Source organism: Phoca vitulina, unplaced genomic scaffold, assembly GCF_004348235.1.
Source record: "Phoca vitulina isolate PV1807 unplaced genomic scaffold, GSC_HSeal_1.0 scaffold43, whole genome shotgun sequence".
NCBI lineage: Eukaryota > Metazoa > Chordata > Mammalia > Carnivora > Phocidae > Phoca > Phoca vitulina.
In genome coordinates this window covers 8,081,907-8,108,998 of record NW_022589746.1, presented here as the reverse complement: position 1 = coordinate 8,108,998, position 27,092 = coordinate 8,081,907, and the positions used below count along the sequence as shown (strand labels likewise).

The 27,092-nt window shown below is 42.1% G+C and overlaps 1 protein-coding gene across 2 annotated transcripts; it reads left to right on the top strand.

The window, feature by feature from the left end:
- Nucleotides 1-17,472: 17,472 nt before the first annotated feature.
- Nucleotides 17,473-24,092, top strand: ZP4 (zona pellucida glycoprotein 4). 2 transcript variants are annotated; one of them, XM_032430392.1, is made up of 11 exons: nucleotides 17,473-17,698; nucleotides 17,957-18,247; nucleotides 19,210-19,359; nucleotides 19,840-20,036; nucleotides 20,577-20,674; nucleotides 21,481-21,611; nucleotides 21,793-21,982; nucleotides 22,058-22,205; nucleotides 22,524-22,602; nucleotides 23,618-23,734; nucleotides 23,950-24,090. In XM_032430392.1, exons 1-11 carry the CDS (start codon nucleotides 17,527-17,529, stop codon nucleotides 24,051-24,053), a joined length of 1,677 nt encoding a protein of 558 aa, XP_032286283.1. In that variant the 5' UTR covers nucleotides 17,473-17,526; the 3' UTR covers nucleotides 24,054-24,090. The 2 variants fall into 2 exon arrangements, with proteins under 2 accessions (XP_032286283.1, XP_032286282.1); XM_032430391.1 differs by having other exon boundaries at nucleotides 17,498-17,698; nucleotides 19,162-19,359; nucleotides 23,950-24,092.
- Nucleotides 24,093-27,092: the final 3,000 nt, after the last annotated feature.

The following is a 27,092-nucleotide window of genomic DNA, read 5'->3' as shown; positions in this document are numbered from 1 at the left end:
AGTGGCAGCATATAAAATCAATGCACACAAATCAGTGGCATTCCTATACACGAACAACAGGATGGAAGAAAGAGAAATTAAGGAGTTGATCCCATTTACAATTGCACCCAAAACCATAAGATACCTAGGAATAAATCTAACCAAAGAGGCAAAGGATCTGTACTCAGAAAACTATAAAATATCATGAAAGAAATTGAGGAAGACACAAAGAAATGGAAAAACATTCCATGCTCATGGATTGGAAGAACAAATATTGTGAAGATGTCAATGCTACCTAGAGCAATCTACACATTCAATGCAATCCCCATCAAAATACCATCCACTTTTTTCAAAGAAATGGAACAAATAATCCTAAAATTTGTATGGAACCAGAAAAGACCCCGAATAGCCAGAGGAATGTTGAAAAAGAAAAGCAAAGCCGGTGGCATCACAATTCCGGACTTCCAGCTCTATTACAAAGCTGTCATCATCAAGACAGTATGGTACTGGCACAAAAACAGGCACATAGATCAATGCAACAGAATAGAGAGCCCAGAAATGGACCCTCAACTCTATGGTCAACTCATCTTTGACAAAGCAGGAAAGAATGTCCAATGGAAAAAAGACAGTCTCTTCAACAAATGGTGTTGGGAAAATTGGACAGCCACATGCAGAAGAATGAAACTGGACCATTTCCTTACACCACACACAAAAATGGACTCCAAATGGTTGAAAGACCTAAATGTGAGACAGAAGTCCCTCAAAATCCTAAAGGAAAACACAGGCAGCAACCTCTTCGACCTCAGCGGCAGCAACTTCTTCCTAGAAACATCGCCAAAGGCAAGGGAAGCAAGGGCAAAAATGAACTACTGGGACTTCATCAAGATAAAAAGCTTCTGCTCAAGCTTTCTAACTGGCCCTGCCCATATCCAAAATTGACCTTCAATCCGTTCTTCACACCACAGCCAGAGTAAGCTTTTCAAACTGTGATCTGCTTATTTCATTCTCTAGCTTAAAACTTTGTGATGGAGTCCCATTGCTGTCATGATAAGGAACAAAATATCTGATGTGTTCTCCAAGGCTCCAGGTGATCTGACCCAGACATGTCTTCACAGCACCCTCCTCTTCTCTCTCCACTCCAGCCACACCAACCTTCTTTAGTATTCTCAGCCCATCTAATAGCACTCTCCATTTTTTCTTCATTGCCTTTATCATAAGTTTTACATATTTATTTTTGGAGTACTTGATTATCTGTCTCCTCCAAAAAACCAGTTTTTAAAATTATCCCTCAGCATTTTGCTCACACATAGCCAGTGTTCCCCACACATCTATTGGATGGATGTCTGAATTAGGGATATTAGATTTGTAATTAATCAGTTAAAACTACAGGAGCAGATGAGCTCAGCTAGAATGAGAAGAGAAGCAGATCCTGAGAGAGCTGCCATCCATGGGTACCCAAGGAAGAATGTGTAGGGTAGTTAAGGTTGTAGGAAATTAAGCCAATAGGCATATTTTAAGTAGCTCTGGAAAGGTATTTTCTTAGCATAGGTTATCCTCCCCCCCCAATTTTACTTGTTTCTCCTGAATTATTAACAGAACAGAGTATGAAATTTCTTGTGGATATACTATGGAGTAGAGACTCGCCTCATAACCTAGGGTGAAATAAGTACCAACTTCCCTTGTTTTCACTGATGTGCAATAGAAAAATAATCATCAAGTTTACTCCAGAGGTCCCCAAGGCATGGTTCCCTCAGGAATTGGCAGCACAGGTGTGTCACACATATATCTGCCAGGTGCAAAGTTTTCACTGTCTGAGAGGCTGGTAGGAGTGTGAATAAAGGACCCACTTGGGTGAAGAGGCTGTGACAAGCCTCCTCTGCTTTCTGAAAGTCACATGCCAGTCATCCATCTCCCTTCTCCTAGGAAGGATAGCTTAAATCCCTCAATAACAAGGCAGCAAGAAATCCAACAGGAATACTGAACCTCATACAAATGATGCTGGATCAAATACAGGGCACTCACTCAAGTCTGGATTTTAGATAAACAACAAATAATTTGTACTATAAATATGTCCATGCAATATTTAGATAGTTACACTAAAAAAGGTATTCATTTATTAGAAATTCAAATTTACTGGGTGTGCTGTATATTTATTTGCTGAATCTGATAACCCTAACCAAAGTCCACTCATTGATTCATTCATTCACTCATTCGTTCTTCAAATATATTTGAGTGCCAACTGTGAGCCAGTCTGTTCTAGCTGCTAAGGCTCAGCAGTGAACAAAATAAAATCCCTCACCAAGCTTTTAGTCCATAATGAAAACCAAACCTAGGTGCCTGTAAAACCTGGCAGGGTTCACTGTCTGAGGAGTGGCCCCAACCCACCACTCAGCACAAGATGTCCCCATCAAAAGATGTACAGTTGGTCTCCCCTCAAAGACTCACAGTCTCCTTGTTAAAATATTCTTTTCTTAGGAGAATAGATAGTCACACAGGGATTGTCATTGGGTTTGGAAGTTTGAATAATTTTCTTTCTTTTCCTATGTCTCTGCATTTTCCACATCTTCTAAATGTATACATATTATTTATAAAATAGGATGAACTGTTCCATCAACTCAAGTTGTCACTTCTTAAATTAATGACTCAAGCTCTGATCTATATCATTAGCAAGATGTCTATTATCTATTGCTGAGATGTCCCTTACCTCCAGAATTGTCCGGGTACTGTAGCAGTCCCAAAGCACGTGGGGGTGAGGGTTGGGGGGAGGGCAGAGATCTCATCGCTGAAGCAAGGCTAGTGACAGAGCCTACTCTCCACCTCTTGAAGGCTCTATCCCTGTGGGAAGTGTGTCCTGTGCCTATACCAACAGCAGGATCTGAGCCTCTAGGGAATGGCTGCCTGCCTAGAGGCTCTCTACAGTAGGGTCCACGCACTCCTTCAATAATCCATTGTGTACCTGAGGCTCTGGCAGGGATTCCAAGGAAGCCAACACCCAGGCTGGCGAAATTAGCAGTTTCCCTTCTGGGGTTCCAAAGCACTTTCCTGGCTCTTCTTTCAGGAGAGAAAAAAAAAGGTACAAATGTAATTTCTAGAAGGACATCCCCATGTATCCATAGAGAATACATAAAAATGACAAAGCCTACTGAGCCTATATCCCACCATTCACCAATGGTCTTGATAGGGATTTCTTAAGCTCTTATGTCAGACAAAGCTTTTCTTTCATTACCTTTATCTTACTAGGTAACAAACTCATAACGGTAAAATCCCTCATTTGGACTAATTTTTAGAATTAGAAATAAAGCTGAATGTATCAAGGTAATGTGCCCTGACATACATTTAACGGAAAACTGTTCATTTTTTAAATAATATTTTATTTCACTGGTCTTGGTATGATCTCTTATGCCTAACAATTCATAGCTATCTATATATAATTTAAAAAAAATAGAGGTTGCCTTGAACAGAATTTTCATCATGAGCAAAACTGTTAGGAAGACTTTTCAATTCATACATCACAGGCCACAGCTAACATTTTTATCAGAATGAGTCAAAATGATAGTTAAATAAAATAAGCTTCAGCCTCACAAGGCCTAAGTCATAGGATTTTAGTGCCGGAAAGACGATCATCAAGAATGCTTTCATTTCCCAGCAGAGGAAACTGACACCCAGACAGGCAAACGTACAAGATCCAACTAGCTTGCCACGCATTCAGCAACATGTTGAGTTCACAACTCTGACATGCGAGCCCTCGGATAGCGAGTCCAAGGATGAAGACATTGTACATGGAATAATCTGCTGGAACTAGGACCCAGGCCTCCTCGATCCCAGGCCAAATTTTTTTCCTTCCCTAGAAGACAGGCTATTGCAATGGCCTCTGTTCCCTCTGGGACATTGAATTGAATGGCATTTAATGCCTGGTTTTATTAGAGAATACCCAGCCAAAATCCCACACTCTGAGGGCTTCACTTACTGTCAAGGGGTCACCTGCACACCCATATACTAATAACCTCTGTTTGAAAATAAAGAAGGAAATGAAAATAAAGAAGGTTTGGAAAATTAATTATTTCCAAAGTCATACAAATAACTTTGAATCCAGTGGTATTATCAAATCCCCACATGACTTTGAATGCTTTCTCCTTCAATTCAAGCCTCTACTAAATTATCTATGCCCCGGAGCATGAAAATGCAGTGCATAAATCAAAAACAGGTTGTTGGTTGTTTTTTTGTTTTTTTTCCTCCTGTGCTGTTACAGAAATATCAATTTGCCACATCATTTAGCCGCAGAGAAGAAGGCTATACAGATGGGAGAGGGGAAGCATGAGCAGACAGCCTGATCACTTGGGAAAAAACTTGGAATTTCTGACCAAAGTGAATTCCTTAGTTTCAGAGAAAGGTATTATTAGCATGTAGATGAAAGAGGAGGCCTGAAGAATTGCCTCCCCTCCCCAGACTGTCTGGATTTTTTATTTACTCCTAATTCTCTCCCACACACTGACCCCTTCTGGTTATCCACAACACCATCATCATCACTGTCATCTTGGTGTTTCCCTTTTAAATTTCTTTTTTTTTTTTTTTTTTCCTAATTAACTGATGGTTTCCCTAGCTGAGACAAAATCCAGATTCCTTATCTAACTTGGCAAGCAAGAATCCATGTTTTTGAAATACATGGAGGAAAATGAGTATGTACGCACCACCAGAGGACACAGCTGGAAGAAGGTATTTGCTTCCATGGAAAAGTCCTTAGGCTTAGGTTTACGAGAGCTGGATTCTGGTTCCAGGTCTGACATTCAAATATAAACATCTCCAGATCTAAATTACTCACCCTGTACATTTGCTCCCAATGCAAGGCACATGTCAAATTTCTCTCCCAACAGACACCTGCTCCACTGGACATGACCCTTTACTGTCTCCCACCTATATCCTATTGATTCCTGTTCTAAGTGTTCCTTCATGGCTTTAGTCATTGACTTTTCACCAGTCACTCATTCATCAAATCTAGACTAACCTCCTTCCTTACCATCTACCCTTTCCCACGAGACCATCCTCAATAAGAACTCAAATTCCACCTCTGGATAGCTTCAATTCCAATGTCATTGGCCTTGCCCTGCTCTGAAGTCCTCTCTCCTTCTGCTAGTATCACACATTTTTCGCTTGGTTATATAATGTCTCATGTTACTGTTTCAGAATTTGTTTGCATTATTTATTCATTGCTTTACTGGGTTTGCCTTGGCTCCCATCTGAGTTCTGAACTCTTACTCTATTTAATCAAAAGTCCCAGTTTCTTGCTCCAAATCTCAACTACTTCTAACTACTCTGGGCAAAACCAACAATCTTCCATTTTCTTAGATAAAAAATAAGATCTTTAAAATTGCTTCCAGCTCTAATAGCATGTAAGTCTGAGATTTTCTTTACTGTTTAAAAATTCAGATTTGTTCCTTTGAGTTTTATTATTATTATCACTCCTTTCAATTCCTAGCACAATTATAGCATTTCATACAGTATTTCCTTGAACAACACAGGTTTGAACTGCACAGGTCCACTTATACGTAGGTAGATTTTTTTCGATAAATACAGTACTGTAAATGTATTTTCTCTTATGATTTTTTTTAACATTTTATTTTCTCTAGCTTACTTTATTTAAGAATACAGTATGGAACATACAAGATATGCATTAATTGACTGTTCATGTTATCAGTAAGGTTTCTGGTCAACAATAGGCAATAGTTTTGAGGGAGTCAAAATTTATACATGGATTTTCGACTCTGTAGGGGGTCAGCACTCCTAATCCCCACATTGTTCAAGGGTCAACTGTAGATGTTTAATCAAGGAGAAAGTTTAAATGAGGCCAGTGAGATCATCTAACCCTAACCCTGGCTACTCTGTGGAAGTGCCACAATTCAAGGGTTGAAATGAAGTGTCTTTGGAAGGGTCCCTCAACTCCTAAGGCTTTTGCTATTTAGCTCTGAGCTTCATCAAAATGTTTTTTCCCCATTCAAAGCACTGAAGAGGATGCTATACACACAGCTCACTACTTATTGCAAGAAAAAAGCTCCCTAAAAATCCATCTTCAAAGCTTATGATTTCCAACCAATGAAAGGCAATTCCTTTACCTCCAAAGGCCACAAGTCTTGTGTGTTTTTGTTTTGTTTTGTTTTTTGTTTTTTTTTTTTTAAAGATTTTATTTATTTATTCATGAGAGACAGAGAGAGAGAGAGGCAGAGGGAGAAGCAGGCTCCCAAGGAGCAGGGAGCCTGATGTGGGACTCGATCCCAGGACCCTGGGATCATGACCTGAGCCGAAGGCAGACGCTTAACCATCTGAGCCACCCAGGCGCCCGTCTTGTGTGTTTTTAAATAAAGGGAAGGTATGACCTGTCACACAACAAGCCAACAACGCGACCCAATTTAAAAAGAAAGAAACGAAATTGTAAACATTTCGTTTGCAATTCAGTTTGCAATTTGGAAAGAGAGGGTGATGCTGATAATCCTGGCATGTTCCTCATTTTCTGCTTGAGGAAAAAATAAAGGGCATTTATGGGAACTGTCCTGTGTTATTAAAGTGAGATGATTGCTTCAGCCCTTCTAAAATGTTTTGTAATATTAATTTTTCACTAATGACATTTTTAATATACTCCATGATAAATCCCTGCCAGAGTCTAGCTCTCACCAGTGTGGGTGCATGGGGCTATAATAAGCATGACCCCAGCCTCTTATACAGATTGGAATCATTTATTACCCAATGCCGTGGCCAATTTGCATCTCTGATCCATAAGTAATCTTTCTCCAGCTGTTACCTCAATTTGTCCTTGCAACAATTTTCATCAGTTCTGGAGAAATTTTTGTGATAAAGCTGTGCAAAGTATCACTAGGAGTGGAGGTCAGGGAGCAAAGAGAGATCGCGTTTCCTCCAAGAGAGGACACCGGGTGAGTCTGCAGTCAGCTTCCAGGGGAGACTCACAGAGGCAGCCCTCTTGGCCTTCAGAACCTGTGGATCCCCCAGTCAGAGACACCAGCCCAAAAGCTAGTTGTTTGTAGGCTCCTGCTGAATTTGGAGGAATCTTACTTAAAATTTTATTGGCATCAAGGAAATCAGATGGCTTTGTAAAATGAGGGTTTTGAAGTTTGAGGGGAAATAAAAAAGCAACCTTGAATAGGTTTCCTAGCTCAGATTCTGCCACATGCAGGAAGAAAGGAAAAGGAGGAGAGTGAAAAATACACGGAGAAGATGAATACTGGAGGCATTCTCTGGAATACTTGGCACCTTGTCAGAAAGGACAGCCCCCAAACCACATGCCCTAATAAAACCAGCTGCTGGTTGTTCTTAAATGTATAGAAACATTTGAAATTGGTTTATCCATGATTTTATAGTTTTATTCATTTATTCATTCTTCAAGTATCCATTGCCAGATACTGGGCTAGGCATAGGAATCCATGTGTGATTAACTGTTGTTCAGATAGCATCTCATCTGTAAATTCCATAAGACCAAGGACCTCCTATTTACTACTAGACCCCCCAAGCCTAGCATAGTACGTGGCAGGGAGTATGTCTGATGAAAGAGAGAACCAGAAAATGAGGGCAGGAGAAAGCTGAGTTCCATCCCCAGGATCTAGGAAAATATCTGATCCAGAATAGAGGCTCAGTGAATGTTACTTGTTGTTTATACATACAGTGGCATTAACATGAGTTGTTTTTTTTTTTTTTTTTTTTTTTTGAGACAGAGGGAGAGAGAGAGAGAGTGCAAGTACAAGTGAGCCGGGGGACAGAGGGCGAGAGGGAGAGAGAATCTTAAGCAGGCTCACACCCAGCCCAGCGTGGAGCCTGACTTGGGGCTCGATCTCACGACCTGGAGATCATGACCTGAGCTGAAATCCAGAGTAGGATGCTCAACTGACTGAGCCACCCAGGCGCCCCATGAATTAACCTGATTGATTCCCAGAACATTCACTAACTGTATGACTTATTTGTGTTCAGGTTGGATAAAAAGATCTTAACAGAAAAATTTTAGGCTTCCACTGATACTTGCTTAGAGTTAAATGAACCCAGTTACGTCTGCTCTTCTCCAAGATATAATTTTGTATATGCACAAATATACTTTGGCAAAATCATTTAACTAGTCCCACTTCTAGGGAAGGTTGTAAAGAAAGTAAAAAAAAACTCTGTTTAACTAAACGCAAATAGGACTGCTAGTCAGCAGTGTAGAATGCAGGACAGATGCAAGAGGGTAGGAGGGGCATTCAATGGGTTAGTTAAATTTCCTTTAAGCCTCATTCCCAGAACATTATCTGCCCATTCTGGAATTATTTATTGAGGCCTTGCTGTGTTGAAAGCATGAAAGTAGAAGGGACACATCCTGCACTCAAAGACCCTGTGGCCAAGAAGGCCCCAGACAGAGGAAATAACAACTAAGATGCACTGAGAAGGGCTGTAGGAACACAAAGCACTGAGGTGCCCCGGGACACAGCCCCCAGCCCAGTCCCAGGGACCAGTGGCCAGAGAAGAATTTCCAGAGGAGGTGATGCCTCAGACAGACATTTGAAAGAATAAGATGCAATGATGAGCCTCCTGGTGGCTCAGCTGGTTGAGCATCCAACTCTTGATTTCAGCTCAGGTCATGATCTCAGGGTCCTGGGATTGAGCCACTCACTGGGCTCCACACTCAGCAGGGAGGCTGCTTGAGATTCTCTCTCTCTCTCTCTGCCTTTGCTCCTCCCCCCACTTGTGTTTTCTCTCTCTCTCTCAAGTAAATAAATATATTTTTTTTAAAAATGCAATGATGTAAGTTAAAATAAGCCAAACAGGAGCAAACAAGCAGACAAAGCCAGAGAGGGTGTTCCAGAAGAAAAAACAGCACAGACCACAGCACAGGGTGGGAGAGGTCAGAGTAGACATGGGAAACCTCAGAGGAATTCCATTTGTCCTGCCACCGGGAGGGAAGAGGCTGCCGTGGACCTGTGGGCAGGGACACGACTGGGGAGGACTTGGGGGCCATGCCAAGGAGCCTGCATCTTAGCCTAAAGATAACAGGAAGTTTCTCCTCACATGCTGAGATAAGCACAAAAACACAGGCTGGTGGCAAATATGAAGTAGGCCCTGCAAAACTGGCTCCCCTCGGAACATGACGCAAACTGTCTAAATACTCAGAATTTAAATAAATACATACATACATACATACATACATACTCAGAGTTCATTTGTCTCAAAAATACTGTCTGAGCACATGGGCAAATCATGTGGTTAATTCAAAGGTGAGTATGACACAGCCTTCAAGGACTTTATAATCCATGAGGAGAAGTAGAATACTGGATCATAATGGTCCCAAGAGGAACACAGAGAGCACTGGAAACCAAATCAAGAGGCAATGACCTCCAGTTTGGGGATCAGGAAATGCCTCATTAGAAGAGGACCTGGAAAACACTACCCCATTGCCCTGGTTCCCAAACTTGAATATGCATCAGAACCACCTAGAAGACTTAACCATACACTACTGGTGCCCACACCAGAGCTTCTGATTCACCAGGTCTGGAGTCATGCTCCCAAATTTACACTTCTAATATGTCCTCACTTGAGGCTGACACTGCTGGTCCAGGGACAAGTCTTTGGAGAACCTTTGCTTGCAGTGAAAGTAGGGAACTGGTCCAACAGAGATGAGACCATATTCATCACATGAAGAGGAAGCTATGTATGTAAAGGCACCTGGTTAGAAAAGCAAGGCTATATCCTGGTTACAAGTTGGGGTAGAATGTAAGAAACCTGAGTATAAAAGATAGCATCAGACACAACATTTGTAAACTAATTACCCAATCAACTCCAATCAGCTGAGAACAATTGCAATGACCAAAGTGGGCATGGCTTCCAAGTGGGCTGCACCTTTCCTCCTAAATTTTCTATCCTTCAGCTGTCCTGGCTCACCAGGTCCGCCCTGCTTTCTAAACCAAAACAGCCCATTGGTACCAACCAACTTAGCCATGGTGTGCATTACTGATCCCTTTCCTCTAAACAAAAAGGAACTTTAAAATCCCTTTAGTTTAGAAGGAAAATTTCCAAATTCATTCTATGAGACCAGCATTACCCTGATACCAAAACCAGATAAAGAAATCACAAAAAAAGAGAACTACAGGCCAATATGCCTGATGAACATAGATGCAAAAATCCTCAACAAAATACTACGAACCAGAATGTAGCAATGCATCAAAAAAATCATTCACCATGATCAAATGGGATTTATTCCTGGACTTCAAGGTGGTTCAGGATTCACAAATCAATCAACGTGATACATCACATCAATAAGAGAAAGGATAAGAACCATATGATCATCTCAGTAGATGCAGAAAAGGCATTTGACAAAGTACAACAACTATTCATGATAAAAACCCTCCACAAAGTAGGTCTGGAGGGAATATATCACAACATAATAAAGGCCGTATATGAAAACTCCACAGCTACCATCATCCTTAATTGGGAAAAACTGAAAGCTTTTCCCCTAAGGTTAGGAACAAGACAAGGATGTCCACTCTCACCACTTTTATTCAACTTAGTACTAGCAGTCCAAGCCACAGCAATCAGACAACAAAAAGAAATAAAAGGCATCCAAACTGGTAAGGAAGAAGTATAACTTTCACTATTTGCAGATGAAAAATACTATATATAGAAAACCCAAAAACTCCACCAAAAAACTGCTAGAACTGATAAACAAATTCAGTAAAGTTTCAGGATACAAAAATCAATGTACAGAAATCTGTTGCATTTCTATACACCAATAATGAAGCAGCAGAAAGAGAAATTAAGAAAACAATCGCATTTACAATAGCACCAAAAGTAATAAAACACCTAGGAATAAACCAAGCGAAAGAGGTAAAAGATCTGTACTCTGAAAACTATAAAACACTGATGAAAGAAATTGAAGATGATACAAAGAAATAGAAAGATATTCCATGCTCATAGATGTGAAGAACAAGTATTGTTAAAACGTCCATACTGCCCAAAGCAATCTACACATTTAATGCAATCCCTATCAAAATACCAACAGATTTTTCATGGAACTAGAATAAACAATCCTAAAATTTGTATGGAACCACAAAAAAGCCCCAAATAGACAAAGCAATCTTGAAAAAAAACAAAGCTGGAGGCATCACAAGTCTGGACTTCAAGTTATATTATGAAGCTGCGGTAATCAAAACAGTATGGTACTGGCACAAAAACAGACACATAGATTAATAGAACAGAAGAGAAAACCCATAAATGAACCCACAACTATATGATCAATAAATCTTTGACAAAGCAGGAAAGAACATCCAATGGGAAAAAATACAGTCTCTTCAATAAATGGTGTTGGGAAAACTGGACAGCAATGTGCAAAAGAATGAAACTGGGCTACATTCTTTGACCATACACAAAAATAAATTCAAAATGGATTAAACACCTAAATATGTGACTTAAAACCATAAAAATTCTAGAGGAGAACATAGACAATAACCTCCTTGACAGCAGCCATAGCAACTTCTTACTAGACATGTCTCCCAAGGCAAGGGAAACAAAAGCAAAAATAAACTATTGGGACTACATCAAATAAAAAGCTTTTGCACAGCAAAGGAAACAACAAAACTAAAAGGTAACTTATGGAATGGGAGAAGATATTCGCAAATGACATATCCAGTAAAGGGTTAGTTTCTGAAATATATAAAGAACATATAAAACTCAACGCACAAAAAGTGAATAATCCAATTAAAAAATGGGCAGAAGACATGAATAGACATTTTTCCAAAGAAGATATCCAACTGGCCAACAGACACATGAAAAGATGCTCAACATCACCAATCATCAGGGAAATACAAATCAAAACCACAATGAGATACTACCTTATAGCTATCACAATGACTAAAATCAACAACACAAGAAACAGCAGGTGTTGGCAAGGATGTGGAGAAAGGGGTGCCCTCTTGCACTGTTGGTGGGAATGCAAACTGGTGCAACCACTGTGGAAAATAGTATGGAGGTTCCCCAGAAAGTTAAAAATAGAATTACCCCAGGGGCGCCTGGGTGGCTCAGTCGTTAAGTGTCTGCCTTCGGCTCAGGTCATGATCCCAGGGTCCTGGGATGGACCCCTGCATCAGGCTCCCTGCTCTGAGGGAAGCCTGCTTCTCCCTCTCCCACTCCCCCTGCTTGTGTTCCCTCTCTCGCTGTGTCTCTCTCTGTCAAATAAATAAATAAAATCTTAAAAAAAAAAAAAAAGAACTACCCTATGAATACAAAAGAATACAAAAATAGTATTTCAAAGGGATACGTGCACCCAATGTTTATAGCAGCATTATCTACAATAACCAAATTATGGAAACAGCCCAAATGTCCATCAACTGATGAATGGATAAAGAAGAATTGATATATATAGCAATATATATAGCAATATATATTACTCAGCCATAAAAAAAGAATGAAATCTTGCCATTTGCAACAATCTGGGTGGAGCTAGAGAGTATCATGCTAAGTGAAATAAGTCAGAGAAACACAAATACCATATGATTTCATTCATATGTGGAATTTAGGAAACAAAGGAGCAAAGGGAAAAAAGAAAGAAAGACAAATCAAGAAACAGATTCTTAATTATACAGAGCTGATGGTTACCAGAGGGGAAGGAGTGGAGGGATGGGAGAAATAGGTGATAGGGAATAAAGCGTGCACTTGTGGTGAGCTGCAGGTGATATATGGAATTGCTGAATCACTGTATTATACACCTCATACTGATATTACACTGCATGTTAACTAACTGGAATTAAAATTAAAAACTTTATGGGGCACCTGGGTGGCTCAGTCAGTTTAGCATCCAACTCTTGATTTCGGCTCGGGTCATGATCTCAGGGTCATGAGATTCAGCCCCACATTGGGCTCCACGCTCAGCACAAAGTCTACTTCAGAGTCTCTCTCCCTCTCCCCTCTGCCCCTTCATTCCTTTCCCTCTCTTTCTAAAAAAAATAAATAAAAATAAAACTTTAAACAATAAACAGATAAAAAATAAATAAAAATCCCTTCAGTTTTGCCAAAGCAAGGTGGGAAATTTTTAAAAGGAATTTTAATAAGGAAATAAAAATTATGAAAGTGAAGAAACAAAGGCATTCACATGCACACAGTTCTCATGTCATCCATATATATATATATATATATACACCCAAAGATTGGTTTGGCTGATGCAGCTTTACAACGTTTTGCAAGATGTTTTGAGTTGAATTATGCCTAACAGACATGTTAAAGATAGGGTCTTTACGGAGGTAATGAAGTTAAAATGAGGTCATTAGTGTGGGCCTTAATCCAATATGACTGATGCCTTACCCTTAAGTAGATGAGCATAATGAAAGGGGGGGAATCATTTCAATTGACACCCTATATGAATCAGAAACAGCAACAGTATCTGTAAATCCCTACCCCAAAGTCCTTAATTTCAGCTCTTTTTCTTTTTTTTTGGCAACTTACTCTCCTACCTCTTTCTTAACATTCCTTCCACTTCAAGAGAGAGGAACACCAATATATTGACCTTCCTCTCAAAGTCCAAAAAGCTATTCATCTGGGTCCTCCTGTCTGTGCAAGGGGATCTTTCTCCCTACAGGTAGCCGTTGGTCCTGGTGACAAAGAAAGGGGTGGAGGGGAGAGGCAAGACAACCTCAGAGCAGAGTGGGCACTAGGGAGGTGCGTTGTGTGACCCAGGATGGAGACAGGAAGTCGAAAGAAGAGACCCAGCAATGGGACTCATCACCTCACAACTGACTCAGGCTTACATCTCATTCTTGTTTGCTGAAAAGAAAAACCATGTAAGTATTTATAGTAAATTAAGTTTGACATCTTCCTTCAGAAGAGAAGTGTCCTAATTTCCACCACATGCCGAGAACAGCTGGGTGCTCCCTCACTGCTCCCTAATTACTGATTAGCAAACACAATGGTCTAATCGCTCCTCCATATTTGGGGGTAATTTTGATTATTGCTTTATCAGACTTGAAGAGGGTTTCCTGGGGCTTTGTTTACCCCATACGTTACCCTCCAGTCAGAAGGACACACTCCAGTCACAGCAAGGGAACCACTGTAAATGCCTATCCCGAGGAATAGCCAGGAAACTTTATAACAACCCTGGTACTATCAAAATGCAGCCAATCTCTAGAGAAATCGCTGTGTGTGCCCATATTCCAGTAAAGGGACCATTAGTAAACTGCATAGTGATACCCTTGTTTTCCAGTTTAAATTGAAACATGCAAATATGACTTCGGACAAATATGCCCTGGTTGAATAAGGATTCTGGAAATCACAGTTTGCCTTGTCCCAGGGTTGGAAACTACCCTTTCCTCCCCTCTTACCGGCACACTCAGTGGCAGACCAGTGAAAGAGGAATGGGCAGGATCTTAGTCAAGGTTCTCCAGAGAAATAGAAAGAATAATATATATATATATATATATATATATATACACACACACACACGTCTATATATCTCTATATAGAGATTTATTATGAGGAATTGGCTCACGTATGAAGTCCTACGATTTGCTGTCTGTAAGCTGGAGGCCTTGGAAAGCTAGGGCCATAATTCCAGTCCAAGCCTGAAGTCCTGAGAACCCAGGGAGTGAAGGGTGTAAATTATAGTCCAAGAGTCCTAAGATCAGTAACCCAACTCAAGCTTGCAGGCAGGAATTAAAAAGGTGGCGGCGGTAGGAGGGGTCCCTCCTTCCTCATCTGTTTATTCTATTTAGGCCCTCCACCAATTAGATGATGCCTTTCCACACAGGGGAGGGCAATCTTCTGAGCCCACAGATTCAAATGTTAATGCCATCCAGAAACACCCTTACAGACACACCCAGAAATAATGTTTAATCTGGGCACTCCATGTCACAGTCAAGCTGACACATAAAATTAACCATTATAGGCAGTTTAGCCTCCTGTTTGGGACTCCTCACTACTTTGGTAGGTGACACAAGGTGGATCCTTAAATATGCCTGTAAAATATAGATCAAAGGAATGTCACCATGATTACAGGGCTTTTGGTAAGTCTCTACAAGTTATGCTGATTTGTATTCCATATGTAATTCCACAAAAATTATTTTTAAATGACCGAGTGATTCTAACATAAAACAGCATCTGCCTTTCCAAATTCAAAGAGCAGAGCATTACTTTTGAGATAATAGGGGGATAGGATATCTTACCAGTTAAACTTGGGGCTCCTCAAGGTGGATCACATGCTATCCGTGCATTTCCTCTCCCGAAATTGAGTGGTATAGTTGAATGAATATGTCTTCAGAGGATTTAGCACAGGAGCGAGTGAGCATGAAATCACCTAACCCCAGACCCCTGCTGGCATATTCTCCTGGGAACTCATCCTTCATCCTCTGTGGCATCAGGGTGACTGGTATGAGCCTGGGTGGACCTCCAGATATCTCAACCCAGTCTCAGATTTGTATGTTCATTTCTTAACTCTGTAAACACACAACCTCACTACAGAATGTGATCCCACCAGGACAGGCTGTTCCTCAGACTCCCCACCAATCCAAGGGGGCCACTGCTTGGCACCTGCTTCACCTTTGTGTCCCAAGCAGATGGACTGGTCTTGTTGACATTCCTGACACTGACAAGTAACAGTTACACAGCAAGTTTTGTAACAGACACTGTACACACATTATCTTATTTCATCAAACAATACCTGTTGGTTGTACTAATACTCATATGTGAGGTAGGTGTTACTATCCCCACTTCACAGATGTAAAAGTTGGAACTCACTGACAGAGGTCACAGGGCTACGAAGTAATGACTTAGAATTTGTACCCACTTTCATTTGTTGCCAAAATCCAAATAACCATGATGCTACACTGCCCCCAAGCATTAGGAAAAAGAGCAACTCTCCTTGATCCTTCCCTGCTTTAGAGAACAGCATTCGTAAGTTAGCGGGGAAACTGGCCTTTAAGCTACTGAGACATAACACACATCACCTTCTTTCTTATACTTGCAAACACATATATAGTGACTTGAAGGAAAAACAGGTAAAGGTCATGAGTTGGAGCCACGTTTTCAAGGGGGTCAGCCTCAGGACATGGCCACTAATGAAAGCACATTCACTGATTCATTCTTGACTCAGTGAACACAGAGTACACACTATCTAAGGTATTCAGGATGCAATGAAAAATAAGAGGCCCTTAGAATCCAATGTGGTAAGTCCTGTGAGCAAGTAAATGGGGTGTGTCAGGAGTGGCCAAATCCAGTGCAGAGAGAGGCTGTCAGGAAGCCACATCCCACCCAGGAAGGCAGAGTCCAGCATCCCTTCAATGTTTTCTGTTACCATGTGGTTAAATGAGTCATCCAATTTCCCCCGGAAGATATATGCTTATTTGCTCTCTTCTATTACCTGTATATACATTCTCAGTGCTTTGGCTAAGACTTCTGCTGACTCGGGAAATGTTTTTGTATAATAAATATTGAGCTAAAATAGCCAGAAGACCACAGAAGCCAGTTTTCATGTCCCTGACTCACCAGGGGGTAGTAGATCCATCCATTCCTCAATCTCTTAGAATGTCTCTAGAATCTGGCCTGATGCTATGGCCCAAACAGTGGCCAGAACATGTAAACCATATACCTTGTAAGGAGGAGAACAACAATGTGGAAACCAAGCAAATAAGAAACTCCCACATATTTATGAAAATATGTCTAAAACATAGGAAAGTGATGAGAGATTTTGAAATATCCATAAGAGGCAAAATTCCTTTGGGGAATTCATGTCGTGATCCACATTTCCTCTTAGGTCCTGTAGGGGAGCCCAATAGGACAAGTATGGCAAATAAAAGCTTTGAAATTTGTCAAGAAAAGACTTCAGTGGTGGAACTCTCCCTTAGGACCAGGGAAAGGTTCTAAATCAGGTTGTTGTTTTTTTTTTTTTTTAATCAAGGTTAAATTTCTGTGAAATTTCAAGCCAGGCTCCAATTGTGCAGTGACTTCTTGCGAAAGCTTAGAACCATGAAGGCACCGGGGGTCCTTAAAGGCCCCAACAGTGTTTACCGAGTGCTCTTTGGCTAAGTATTTGCCACACACTTGACATAGAATATTCTCACTTAACCCTCAAGAATACTACCCGGGAGATATTCCCATTTTACAGAAGAGAAAACTGAGTTTCCAAAAGGTTGTAACTTAGCCAGATTGCATAGCTCATAAGTGGCAGAGCTCAGACTCATACCCAAATGTGCAAAACGAGAGGATGGTCTTCTAAAGTCAATAAGCTACTAGAATAAGTGCTACCCTGAGCAACTTTGGGAAAGCCTCTTTTAGCTAAAAGGTACCACATTTTTCCTAAGCTTGGAATTGCCTGGATTGCAATGTTTAAAGTAATGCAGCTGCAGACCATAGCCTAAAGTGAATGAAGCTGGGGGAATCACCCTTTCCAAAGCAGGCCCACCTGCATATCACACAGGTGTGCCCCTGAAGCCAGTCCCCTGAAACCAGTTCCTTCTGTATATAACGAACCTCACGGAGCATGGGGAGCTCCGGTTCTTGGGAAACAAGGCAGGTCTTACGGCCAGTGGGGTTCCTAGCGGTGCTATGTGGCTGCTACAGTCCATCTTGCTCTGTTTTCCCTTGGCTCTTGCTTTGAGCAGTCACCAGAACCCCGAGGCACCAGATTATCCTGGTGAACTCCACTGCGGGCTACAGAGTCTTCAGTTCACCATAAACCTGAGCCAGGGGACAGCGACTCCTGCACTGATAGCTTGGGGTAAGTTTGCTGACTCACTCGGCTTAGGCCTCTAGCTTCCCCTCCTAACACTTTCTCCCTTTGGTAAACTCTGCAGCCTCTCCTACAGACTGAATCGTCTAAGATAGAACTTCTCTTCCCAATCGGAGCCCCCTCTTGTTCCTCTCTCTTCTTGCTGCTGCCCCCTTGGGGTGTGACGGCAAAGCTGGCTGTCCTTTCCCAGCACTGAGGACTGTGGCGACTGACCCCCCTGTGCTTTTTGCTCCCCCTGCCCTCCAGACAACCGCGGGCTGCCACACAGGCTGCAGAATGACTCTGGCTGTGGTATCTGGCTAAGGGAGGGCCCAGGCAGCTCCATGGTATTAGAAGCCTCTTACGGCGGCTGCTATGTCACTGAGTGGACCAGGATGACTCAGTCACCAGGAATGCTGAGGCCCCCTGCACCACCATCAGGGGTGACTCCCCAGGACCACCACTATATCATGCTACTTGGAGTTGAGGAAGCAGATGTGGCTGGACGCAGCATGGTCACGAAGACAAAGATGCTCAAGTGTCCTACGGATCCCCCAGGTAAGGGCTGGAAACTTTCAGGGTCTGGGTGGTGCGCTCTTTAGCCTCTTCTACCCACTCTGTGCAGCAATAGTGACATGAAGGACTGTCCTCCAGCTCCCCTGCACATGCGGTCCTTAAGATAACTACCACATGAGTGATTAGATGACTTGGTGCGAGGCACTGTGGAGGGCAGAGCACTTCGCCGTCCCCTCCCCAGTCCTAACCAGTGCTGTATATGCTATTCCTTCCCCCGACTGGTGAGCTCTTGGTGAGTGGCAGAGCTGGGATTTGAACAAGAATTAACCCAAGACCAGGAGCTCCTCGGTCTTGAGAAGTGTAGGGAGGGAAGCTAAAGCTATTAAGGATACTTGCCAAATGCCTCCGAGGATCAACTGTGCCCTGAAAATAGGGCTCAGGCCTTTCAGCTGGAGGCTACTTGATCACTTAACTGGGGAATTAGCAGGAAGTGTGACTCCTACTCAGCTTCAGCAAATCTTGTCTTGCCCTCTGCAAGCCCTACCTCAAAGTCCTAAGGGATTCAAACCTGTAGTGCACTCTTCTCCTCTGCCTTGTATCCAAAATCTAATCCAGAGAGGTAACACTGATAAAATGCAGAATCCCAGTCCCCGTATCAGACCTGCTATACCAGAACCCGCATTTCAAAAAGATCCCCCAGTAACTCACAGTACAGGAAGATTGAGAAGCACCTCTGCAGAACAGAATTCTTTGCTTGAAGGAAAAAAGGAGCCCCACTGCTTCTACTGATCTTGCTGGTATTCTCTTTCAAGAAGTACTAATTTCAGGGAACTTAAGATTTACTTAACTTTCGGAAACTTAATTGCTAGTATATAATACAGACCTACCCTGATCATCTGGACATCCGTGGGAATTTTAATACTTTGTAACAAATGGTTTTTTTTTTTTTTCTTAAGACACAACTTTGTTATCTAGCTCGAGTTACTCGCCTCTTCAAAATGTAGCCCTAGATGCTCCAAACGCTGACCTGTGTGACTCTGTCCCAGTGTGGGACAGGCTGCCTTGTGCTCCTTCACCTATCACTCAAGGAGACTGCGAGAAGATTGGCTGCTGCTACAATTTGGAGGCAAGTTCCTGTTACTATGGAAACACAGGTGAGTTACTGCATCTCTGAAACCAGCTAAAGTACCAATAACTTGCAATTAAATCCAGAGAAGAGTGATCTTCCCTCCCCCCTCCCCCAGAAGACAAATGTTAAAGATGACCAGAAGTTAGTGTATAAGCAATGAGCATATCCTAGAATACTTGACCCTAAGTGATCACTACTCAGACCCTAAGCTCTGAATACTAACTGATAAGTAAAACAAAGCAAGTACTATTATCCCCATTTTATAAATGAAGCTAGAGCAAGGAGGTTAGATGCTTGGCCTGAGGTTGCTCAGTAAGTGGTGGAGGCAACATTCAAATCCAGGCGCTCGTTCAGTCCTTCCGTTGAGCTCTGGATAGCTGAACTTGCAGAGTCCACTCGGTGGGACTGCCAACCTCTTGGGGAGGGATCAAAACTCTCTAAATATCTAGCTGGCTCAAAACAGGAGGTATGACCTGTTTTCAGCACAGCCACTCTGGTTTTTCAGTGACCTCACACTGTACCCAAGATGGCCACTTCTCCATCGCCGTGTCTCGGAAGGTGACCTCACCCCCGCTGCTCTTAAATTCTGTGCGCTTGGCGCGCTTGGCCTTCAGGAATGACCATGAATGTACCCCTGTGATGGCAACACGTACCTTTGCTCTCTTCTGGTTTTCATTTAATTCCTGTGGTACCACAAGACAGGTAAGAACAGTTGACCTTTGGCTCTGTTCCTAACTCTAGAAGTCCGATAGAAATGTCCTAGTGACTGGATGGAGAGGTGGAATATCTTAGCCATGAAGGAGACAGCTGACCACTGCTTGGCGCATATGATGGTCTCTAGGACAGAAGAATGCTTCACCATTGAGAAAGCAGAAACCTCCCCTGGGCATTCAGCTAAGATCACAGCTGTGCTCCAGCAAGGGGCTAGTACTTCTACCAAGCCATAGACAAGAGGAACAAGTAATAGTTTCTTCTTGCCATACTGCCCTGGAAAGCAAGCAGGGGTTGGCTGACATTGTGGTCATGTTCCTGGCTGCCTCTATAATAAGCCCTATTGCCTTATCCTGAGGTAAGGTGAAGTGATAATGTCCCAGGTTAGTTGCCACCTGCTTTTGCCTCTGCTCAAGGAGCAGAAAATGCAGCCTAAAATAGCTTAGCACTGCTGACTGTTAGGTCAGAGCAAGTTCTGAGTGAAGTGACACCTGGCTAGCAGGAATAATACTTCTTTCCCCATACCTCTAGATCATTGGAGACCAGGCACTATATGAAAATGAGCTGGTCGCAGCTAGAGATGTGAGAACTTGGAGCCATGGTTCTATCACCCGTGACAGTATTTTCAGGTAAAGGTCTTAGTTAACCTGACCCTGCTTAACCAGAATGCCTTCCCTCCCATAAAACAGGAGTTCTAGGGTAAGCTCTGAATCCACAGAACCTCTCCTCATGACAAGAGAACCTGTCTCCTGACTTGGTTGTCCGATCTCAAGGACCATTATTTAAGTCACCCCGCATCACTGCCATCAAACTCCCCTGGACTATTTCACTTACATGGACTCTCATTTTGGCCTTCTCCCTCCACAGTCCATGCTGTAACAAAGAATCCCCTCAACACCTCAGAAGATTGCACCCTTAAAGCTTCCTCATTGTCTTGCCACAGCTTAAACTAGGCATCATGAATGTAACCTGAAGGACCCTGCATCAAACACCTCCTACTTTCCTCTTCAGCCCAACCTCCTTGAACGCCCTCCATCCCTCACTCACTATTCCCCAAACTCCAACTGAAGTCCCTTGAAGATTCTATAGAAGGACAAACTGGTCTCCATTCTCTGTTCTGCCCACTGTTTCTTTCCCTCCTCTTACCTCCATTACTTTCTGTCTTCCTTCAAGACCACTCCCTGCAAGCTCTTCCCTAACTACCCTTTCTACAGAAAGCACGTTTCTCACAGTACTGCACTGACACTGATCCCATCTACATATTGGTCTCCCAAACTAAGATCTAGCTCTCACAAGCTCAGGAACCATACCCATCATGTTTACAAACTTGTCCAGCACCTAGCATGTAATGGTTCCTAAAACCTTTAAAAGCTGAACGGTGGCATGGCCCATCCTACCACCCACACTAGCTAAGAAAGCTCTTGTTCTTCTGTAGGCTTCGAGTTAGCTGCAGCTACTCGATCAGTAGCAATGCCTCCCCGGTTAATGTCCAGGTTTTTACGCTCCCACCACCCCATCCTGAGACCCAGGCTGGACCCCTCACTCTGGAACTCAAGATTGCCAAAGGTAAGACCCACTTGGCTGGAGCATCTGGCCTACAGTCTAAAGCCCTATCTCTTTTCTGGGCATTAAGACAACTTTGTAATAAGACACTTGCTGGAGGTATTTATGTGTATATGCTGTCTCAGGCAATGTAGAGGTTCCTAATTCTGGTTTTATTGCTTCAACTCCTTTTGGTCTCTTGCAGATAAGCTATATGGATCCTACTACACTGCCGGTGACTACCCAGTGGTGAAGCTACTTCGGGATCCCATTTACGTGGAGGTGTCTATCCGCCACAGAACAGACCCTTACCTGGGGCTACTTCTCCATCACTGTTGGGCCACACCCAGCACAAACCCGCAGCATCAGCCCCAGTGGCCCATGCTGGTGAAAGGGTAAGTGGCTCTTCCATGCACCTGTGCTGGGTCCCTCTGAGAAGCCCCTCCTGACTGCCAGATATCTTTGCTTAGATGCCCCTATGCTGGAGACAACTATCAGACGCAGCTGATCCCTGTCCAGAAAGCCCTGGACCCTCCATTTCCATCTTACTACCAGCGCTTCAGCATTTTCACCTTCAGCTTTGTGGACTCGGTGACAAAGAAGGCACTTGGGGGACCGGTATGATGCTTCCCTCTGTGTTCCTCAGCAGGGCTCAGAACCGCGCCCCCGCCAACTCAGAATTGTTTCCACATCCTACCATTCCTCGGCCAGGGCTACCCTTTAAATGTAGCTGTTGGTACTCCCTCAGAGCCACCATTGATCCCAAAGCCATGAGTGACATTTGCCTACTGGACTCTACTTCTTTAGTGTTATTGTGATATCAGCTTGGGATGTCAAGATTTTCTGATAACTTTCTTTCAACTTCTTCCCGGGGAGTTAAGTTTGAAGACTTGTGATGTGGTTCTACACCATGATCTCCATTCTATTGGCTCCCAGGTGTATCTGCACTGTAGCGCATCTGTCTGCCAGCCTGCTGGGACACCATCCTGTATGATAACCTGTCCTGTTGCCAGGCGTGAGTATCCAAGCTGTCCACACTGGAGGACAAACTTGAAATAATCTTGAGTCCCCCTGCTAACCTTCTTTAGCCTGTAGGCAAATGATTCAAAGTAAAGATTCATCTTATTAATGAGGCTGCTTTAGGTATTTTTATGATGCAGTAGAACAGACAACCAGCTTCCTAGAGTTCCAGGCCTTTTAAATATAAGTTACAAATCCTCAAGTCTCAGCCTTAGTCAAAATGTATATGAAAAAAGCTAAGCGAGGACTCAAACTGGCTCATGACCTACACATGGCTCAGTCTAACAAAAACACTTATCTGGCTAGTTCACAAATCAAGCCGTTTATACCTGCCTGAAGGCATGCCTAGCAACATTGCCTGAAGATCTATAGGTGGAGTATGCCTGCAGACAGTAGGTGCTCTAGTGGGTCAGACCCAGTCCTCGTATAATGTGTGTGTACTCCTAGCTGGTCCACTAACTTTTACCTGTCTAGCGCCTGAATTAATTGGGATTCATGACCCCTAAAGCTTTAAGTCCCTTCTTGGGGTGGGGGGAGACTCATAGTAATGTAATGATAGTTATGAAATACTTCAATAAATATTTAGAACCTAACTCCGATGACATCTATTCCATACCTTTCTAAAAGAAATGTATATCCTTCTAAAAGAAAACTTAGATCCTATAACTGGCAATAGAAATAGGATTCAAACAGCTTTGCTCTGTTACTGTCTTACCAGTTACCTTTGCAGCTTAGGAAGAGGTCTTGGTATTAACATATTACTGTCCAAATACCTCTTTTACAGAAGAATGGCAGTTTGGGGAAAGTCTAATATCATAATCTCTATTATCAAATTCTGGTGAAAATGAGGTAGCAGGGTTAGGTACAAAGTCTTAGACTTGTTTGAGTTTCTGTTAACACACTTAAGACATGGAACAGAGCTGTACATATTGAGGGACCTAACTCTCCCATTCCTACACTACCATGTGCAAAAAATCCTAACTAATCCCTAGCTCTCCTTTCTCCAACAGGAAGAAGAAACTCTAACATCCATTTTCACAACCATACTGCTAGCATTTCTAGCAAGGGTCCCATGATTCTACTCCAAGCCACTAAGGACTCCTCAGAAAAGCTCCATAAAAACTCAAGTGAGTGGGCAGAGACTTTAGCTACTGGAAGCCCCTTACCTGAACCAATAATCAAGCCAAAGCTACTTCCTCATCCCTAATTTTTCTCCCTTGCTGATATGACCAATGTGAATCTCAAATTGACTGGCTTGTTTTTCCTACAGCTAAAGATGTCTTTTTCAGGAGACAGAATCACTTGGTCTTGGCATACATTAACCTACCTTTCTACCCGACAGGTTCTCCTATAGATTCCCAAGCTCTGTGGATGGCAGGCCTTTCTGGGACCTTAATCACTGGAGCCTTGTTAGTGTCTTACTTGGCTATCAGGAAATGGAGATGAATTATTCCAGTTGTGTTAATAAAACCAGATTGCACTACCAGCCTGTGCCCAGCTTCTCATTTGAAAGAAAGTAAGTAAGCTATCTGCTGTTGGCATCTCCTCTTTCCAGCTTGGGGCAGTATTTTGCATGACAATAGAATAACAACATGATACCCTAGGCCTCTACTCCAGCCCTTCTAGCTTCTGAATAGAACAACATTTCAGTAGATTCATAGTTGGTTGACAAGTCAGGTAGTATATACAAGAACTAAATACAGAGATTACAAGCTTAAGAGGGGTATAAAAAAAAACTCTTCCACAAAATCAATCAAACTAAGGTAGAACTAGCCTAGAGCTACTGTGGAATCTTCTAGACAGTGTGCATCAGGATCAAAGGAGGGCTGATGAAAATTGATTACTGGCCCCACCCCCAGAATTTAAATAGGTCTGAGCTAAGGCTTAAAAACTTGCATTTCTAACCATTTCTCAGGTGATTATGGTATTCTAAGCACCACACTAAAAACCAATGTCTAGAACAGTGACTAAAAGGAATTATCTGATCATGGATTGGTCAACTGGAAGTGGTTTGATCAGAAGAGTCTTAGTTTTGAGCCAGACCAACAAGTAATTCCCTAGTTTAATAGTCCTTAAGACTAACACATGGTGACTTCTCAAGGTAAATCTTCTGCTCAAAGAACTCTAGTAACTAACACTGTTGGCCATACTGTCAGTCTCTACTCTCATCATGGTGGAGTTCTGAAATTAATTCTGGTTAAACAAAGTTTCCCCATTTATCTGCAGGGAATAACTTTTAGGTTGCTTTATATTTCAGCAAAGTTAAAGGCATTAATCTTGGTACTTAAATACCTGCTTTGTAGGCAAGTCAACTCCACTTCAAACTGCTTCTAAGCAGGGACTGAATATTTCCTTATTCAACGGACAGGGACACTATATGCTTTTTATGTGACAGGAACTATCCTAGATGCTCAACAACACACTTGAGCTTCATGAAAACCTAAAGAGGTAAACATTCATCCCTGATTTCCAGAATTTGGAATACCTATAAAGCCAAGTAACTTACCCAGCATCACTTAGTCAACTAATGGCAAGGCTGGACCATGAATTCAAGTCTGATCTCAGATATTGTGCTTTTAACTGCATATTCTACTACAAATACTCAGTTCTTCCATAGGACCAATTTCCAGTGGTACAGAGATTCAGCTTGACCAAAGTTTTTCTGAAGCTTGCCTGTTTGCCTGATGCTTGTTTGGGGGATGTTGCTAAAATAGATGCTTAGAACAAAGGTCTGGGACTAATGACTGACTACCCTCCGTGCTGAAGAGGAAGAACAATGATCTTGGATTTCAGTGGTGATAATGGTTAACTTGGTCACTAAACAAGTATAACTGTAGGTAACCTGGGCAATCATGAGTAGATGTATTAAATACAATAAAAATTATATCTCAATTTTTATCATTTAGGTAAAGCAAATTTGAGATTTTTATATCCATGTATATTTACAGTACATCTCAATTTGCAGGTTAAAAAATAGCTAGAAGTACCATATTTTTAGGTCTCCTAAGACTTACAGTTAAACAGGTTCACGTACCCAAATTGTTCCAAACATAAGTCTTCTTTTAGCTGAACAAAGTAGGTGTTTCCAAACTTAAAATTCTTATACTAGCCACACTTCATGTGTCTATAGCCACATCTGGCTAGGAGCTACTTGAGCTAGGAGCTACAGCATGCATGAAGTCACTAAATTCAAACCTGTACTAGACATCCTATGTTGACAGGCATACTAGCATGGAAAGTAAAGCAACATAAACCATGAAAGATGTCCCAGCAACAAGGGCAGACAAATGTCTGATGGCAAATAAGTGGGGGGGGATCAAAAGAATGATGGGGAGAAGAATTGCCAAGTCCTGTCATGCTCTGCCTGTGAGAAAACTAAGTGGATATGGGTTCTTTGCTTATCCCACTAAACGCAAGTGTGTGGGGTCCTATAAATGAAACTGATTATGCCAAGTATCTGGATTTACAACAGAGAAAAGGCTCTGGTAGCAGAGTACCTAGCATGTTAAGTTATTCACTCAGTGACAATGGACTTTTGTTTTTAAGATTTTATTTAGAAAGAACATGAACAGTGGGGAGGGAGAGAGAGAATCCCAAGCAGACTCTGTGCTGTGCTCAAGCCTGACCTGAGGCTTGATCCCATGACCCTGAGCTCATGACCTGAGCCAAAACCAAAATGTTGGATGCTTAACTGAGCCACCCAGGTGTCCCCCACTTTTACTTTTTTTTTTTTTTTTTTTTTTTTTTTGAGGAAAGGTAGTAACATTTATATTTATACTAGATCCAATCAAAGGAAGAAAAAAATCCTGGTTCTTAAGCCTTGACCTAGAACCTGCCAGGTTCTCTCTAGCAGGGCTTCTCAGATTGATATTAATGTCCTGTGAGCCTCCAAAGGGAGCTAAAAACTATTTCGCAAACATATTTGACCATGGAACTGTTTCTCTCCTCCATCCCCGCCCCCCCCCCCCCGAGAATCTTACAGGAGTAGTGTTCTACAGAACATACTTCTATAGATCTAGGGTGTTTCTGCTTTCCTAACCATGGAATCCTTATTGGAACTTAGCCTGCTCAACAGAGAGAAAGGAATATTGCAGGGAGAAATTATTACAGTATACCTCTGAATTGAAAAGTCCCTGGCCAAAACTACCTAGCTTAAAGTTAAATCATTGCTCTAAAGTGAAATATCAGTTGGGACCATTAACTTGAGTAGCTTATTAATATAGTCTCTTAGCTAAATTGGAAACTTTATTATCCCCAGAGGGGATAATTCTTAAACATTCTCAAATTTATACTACTTTTTGGCATTTGTCTAATTTTAAGAGGCTTTTTCTGGTAACTTTTTATAAGCTTATATTCCCACCCCAGACTCTTTCCTACCTTCACAATACCCTCCAAACTTAATGAAACAGATTTCTAGGTAATAACTCTTTACCCATTGACTAAAGGACTGTTCAAATCTAGCCAGAATAATGTAATTCACTCTTG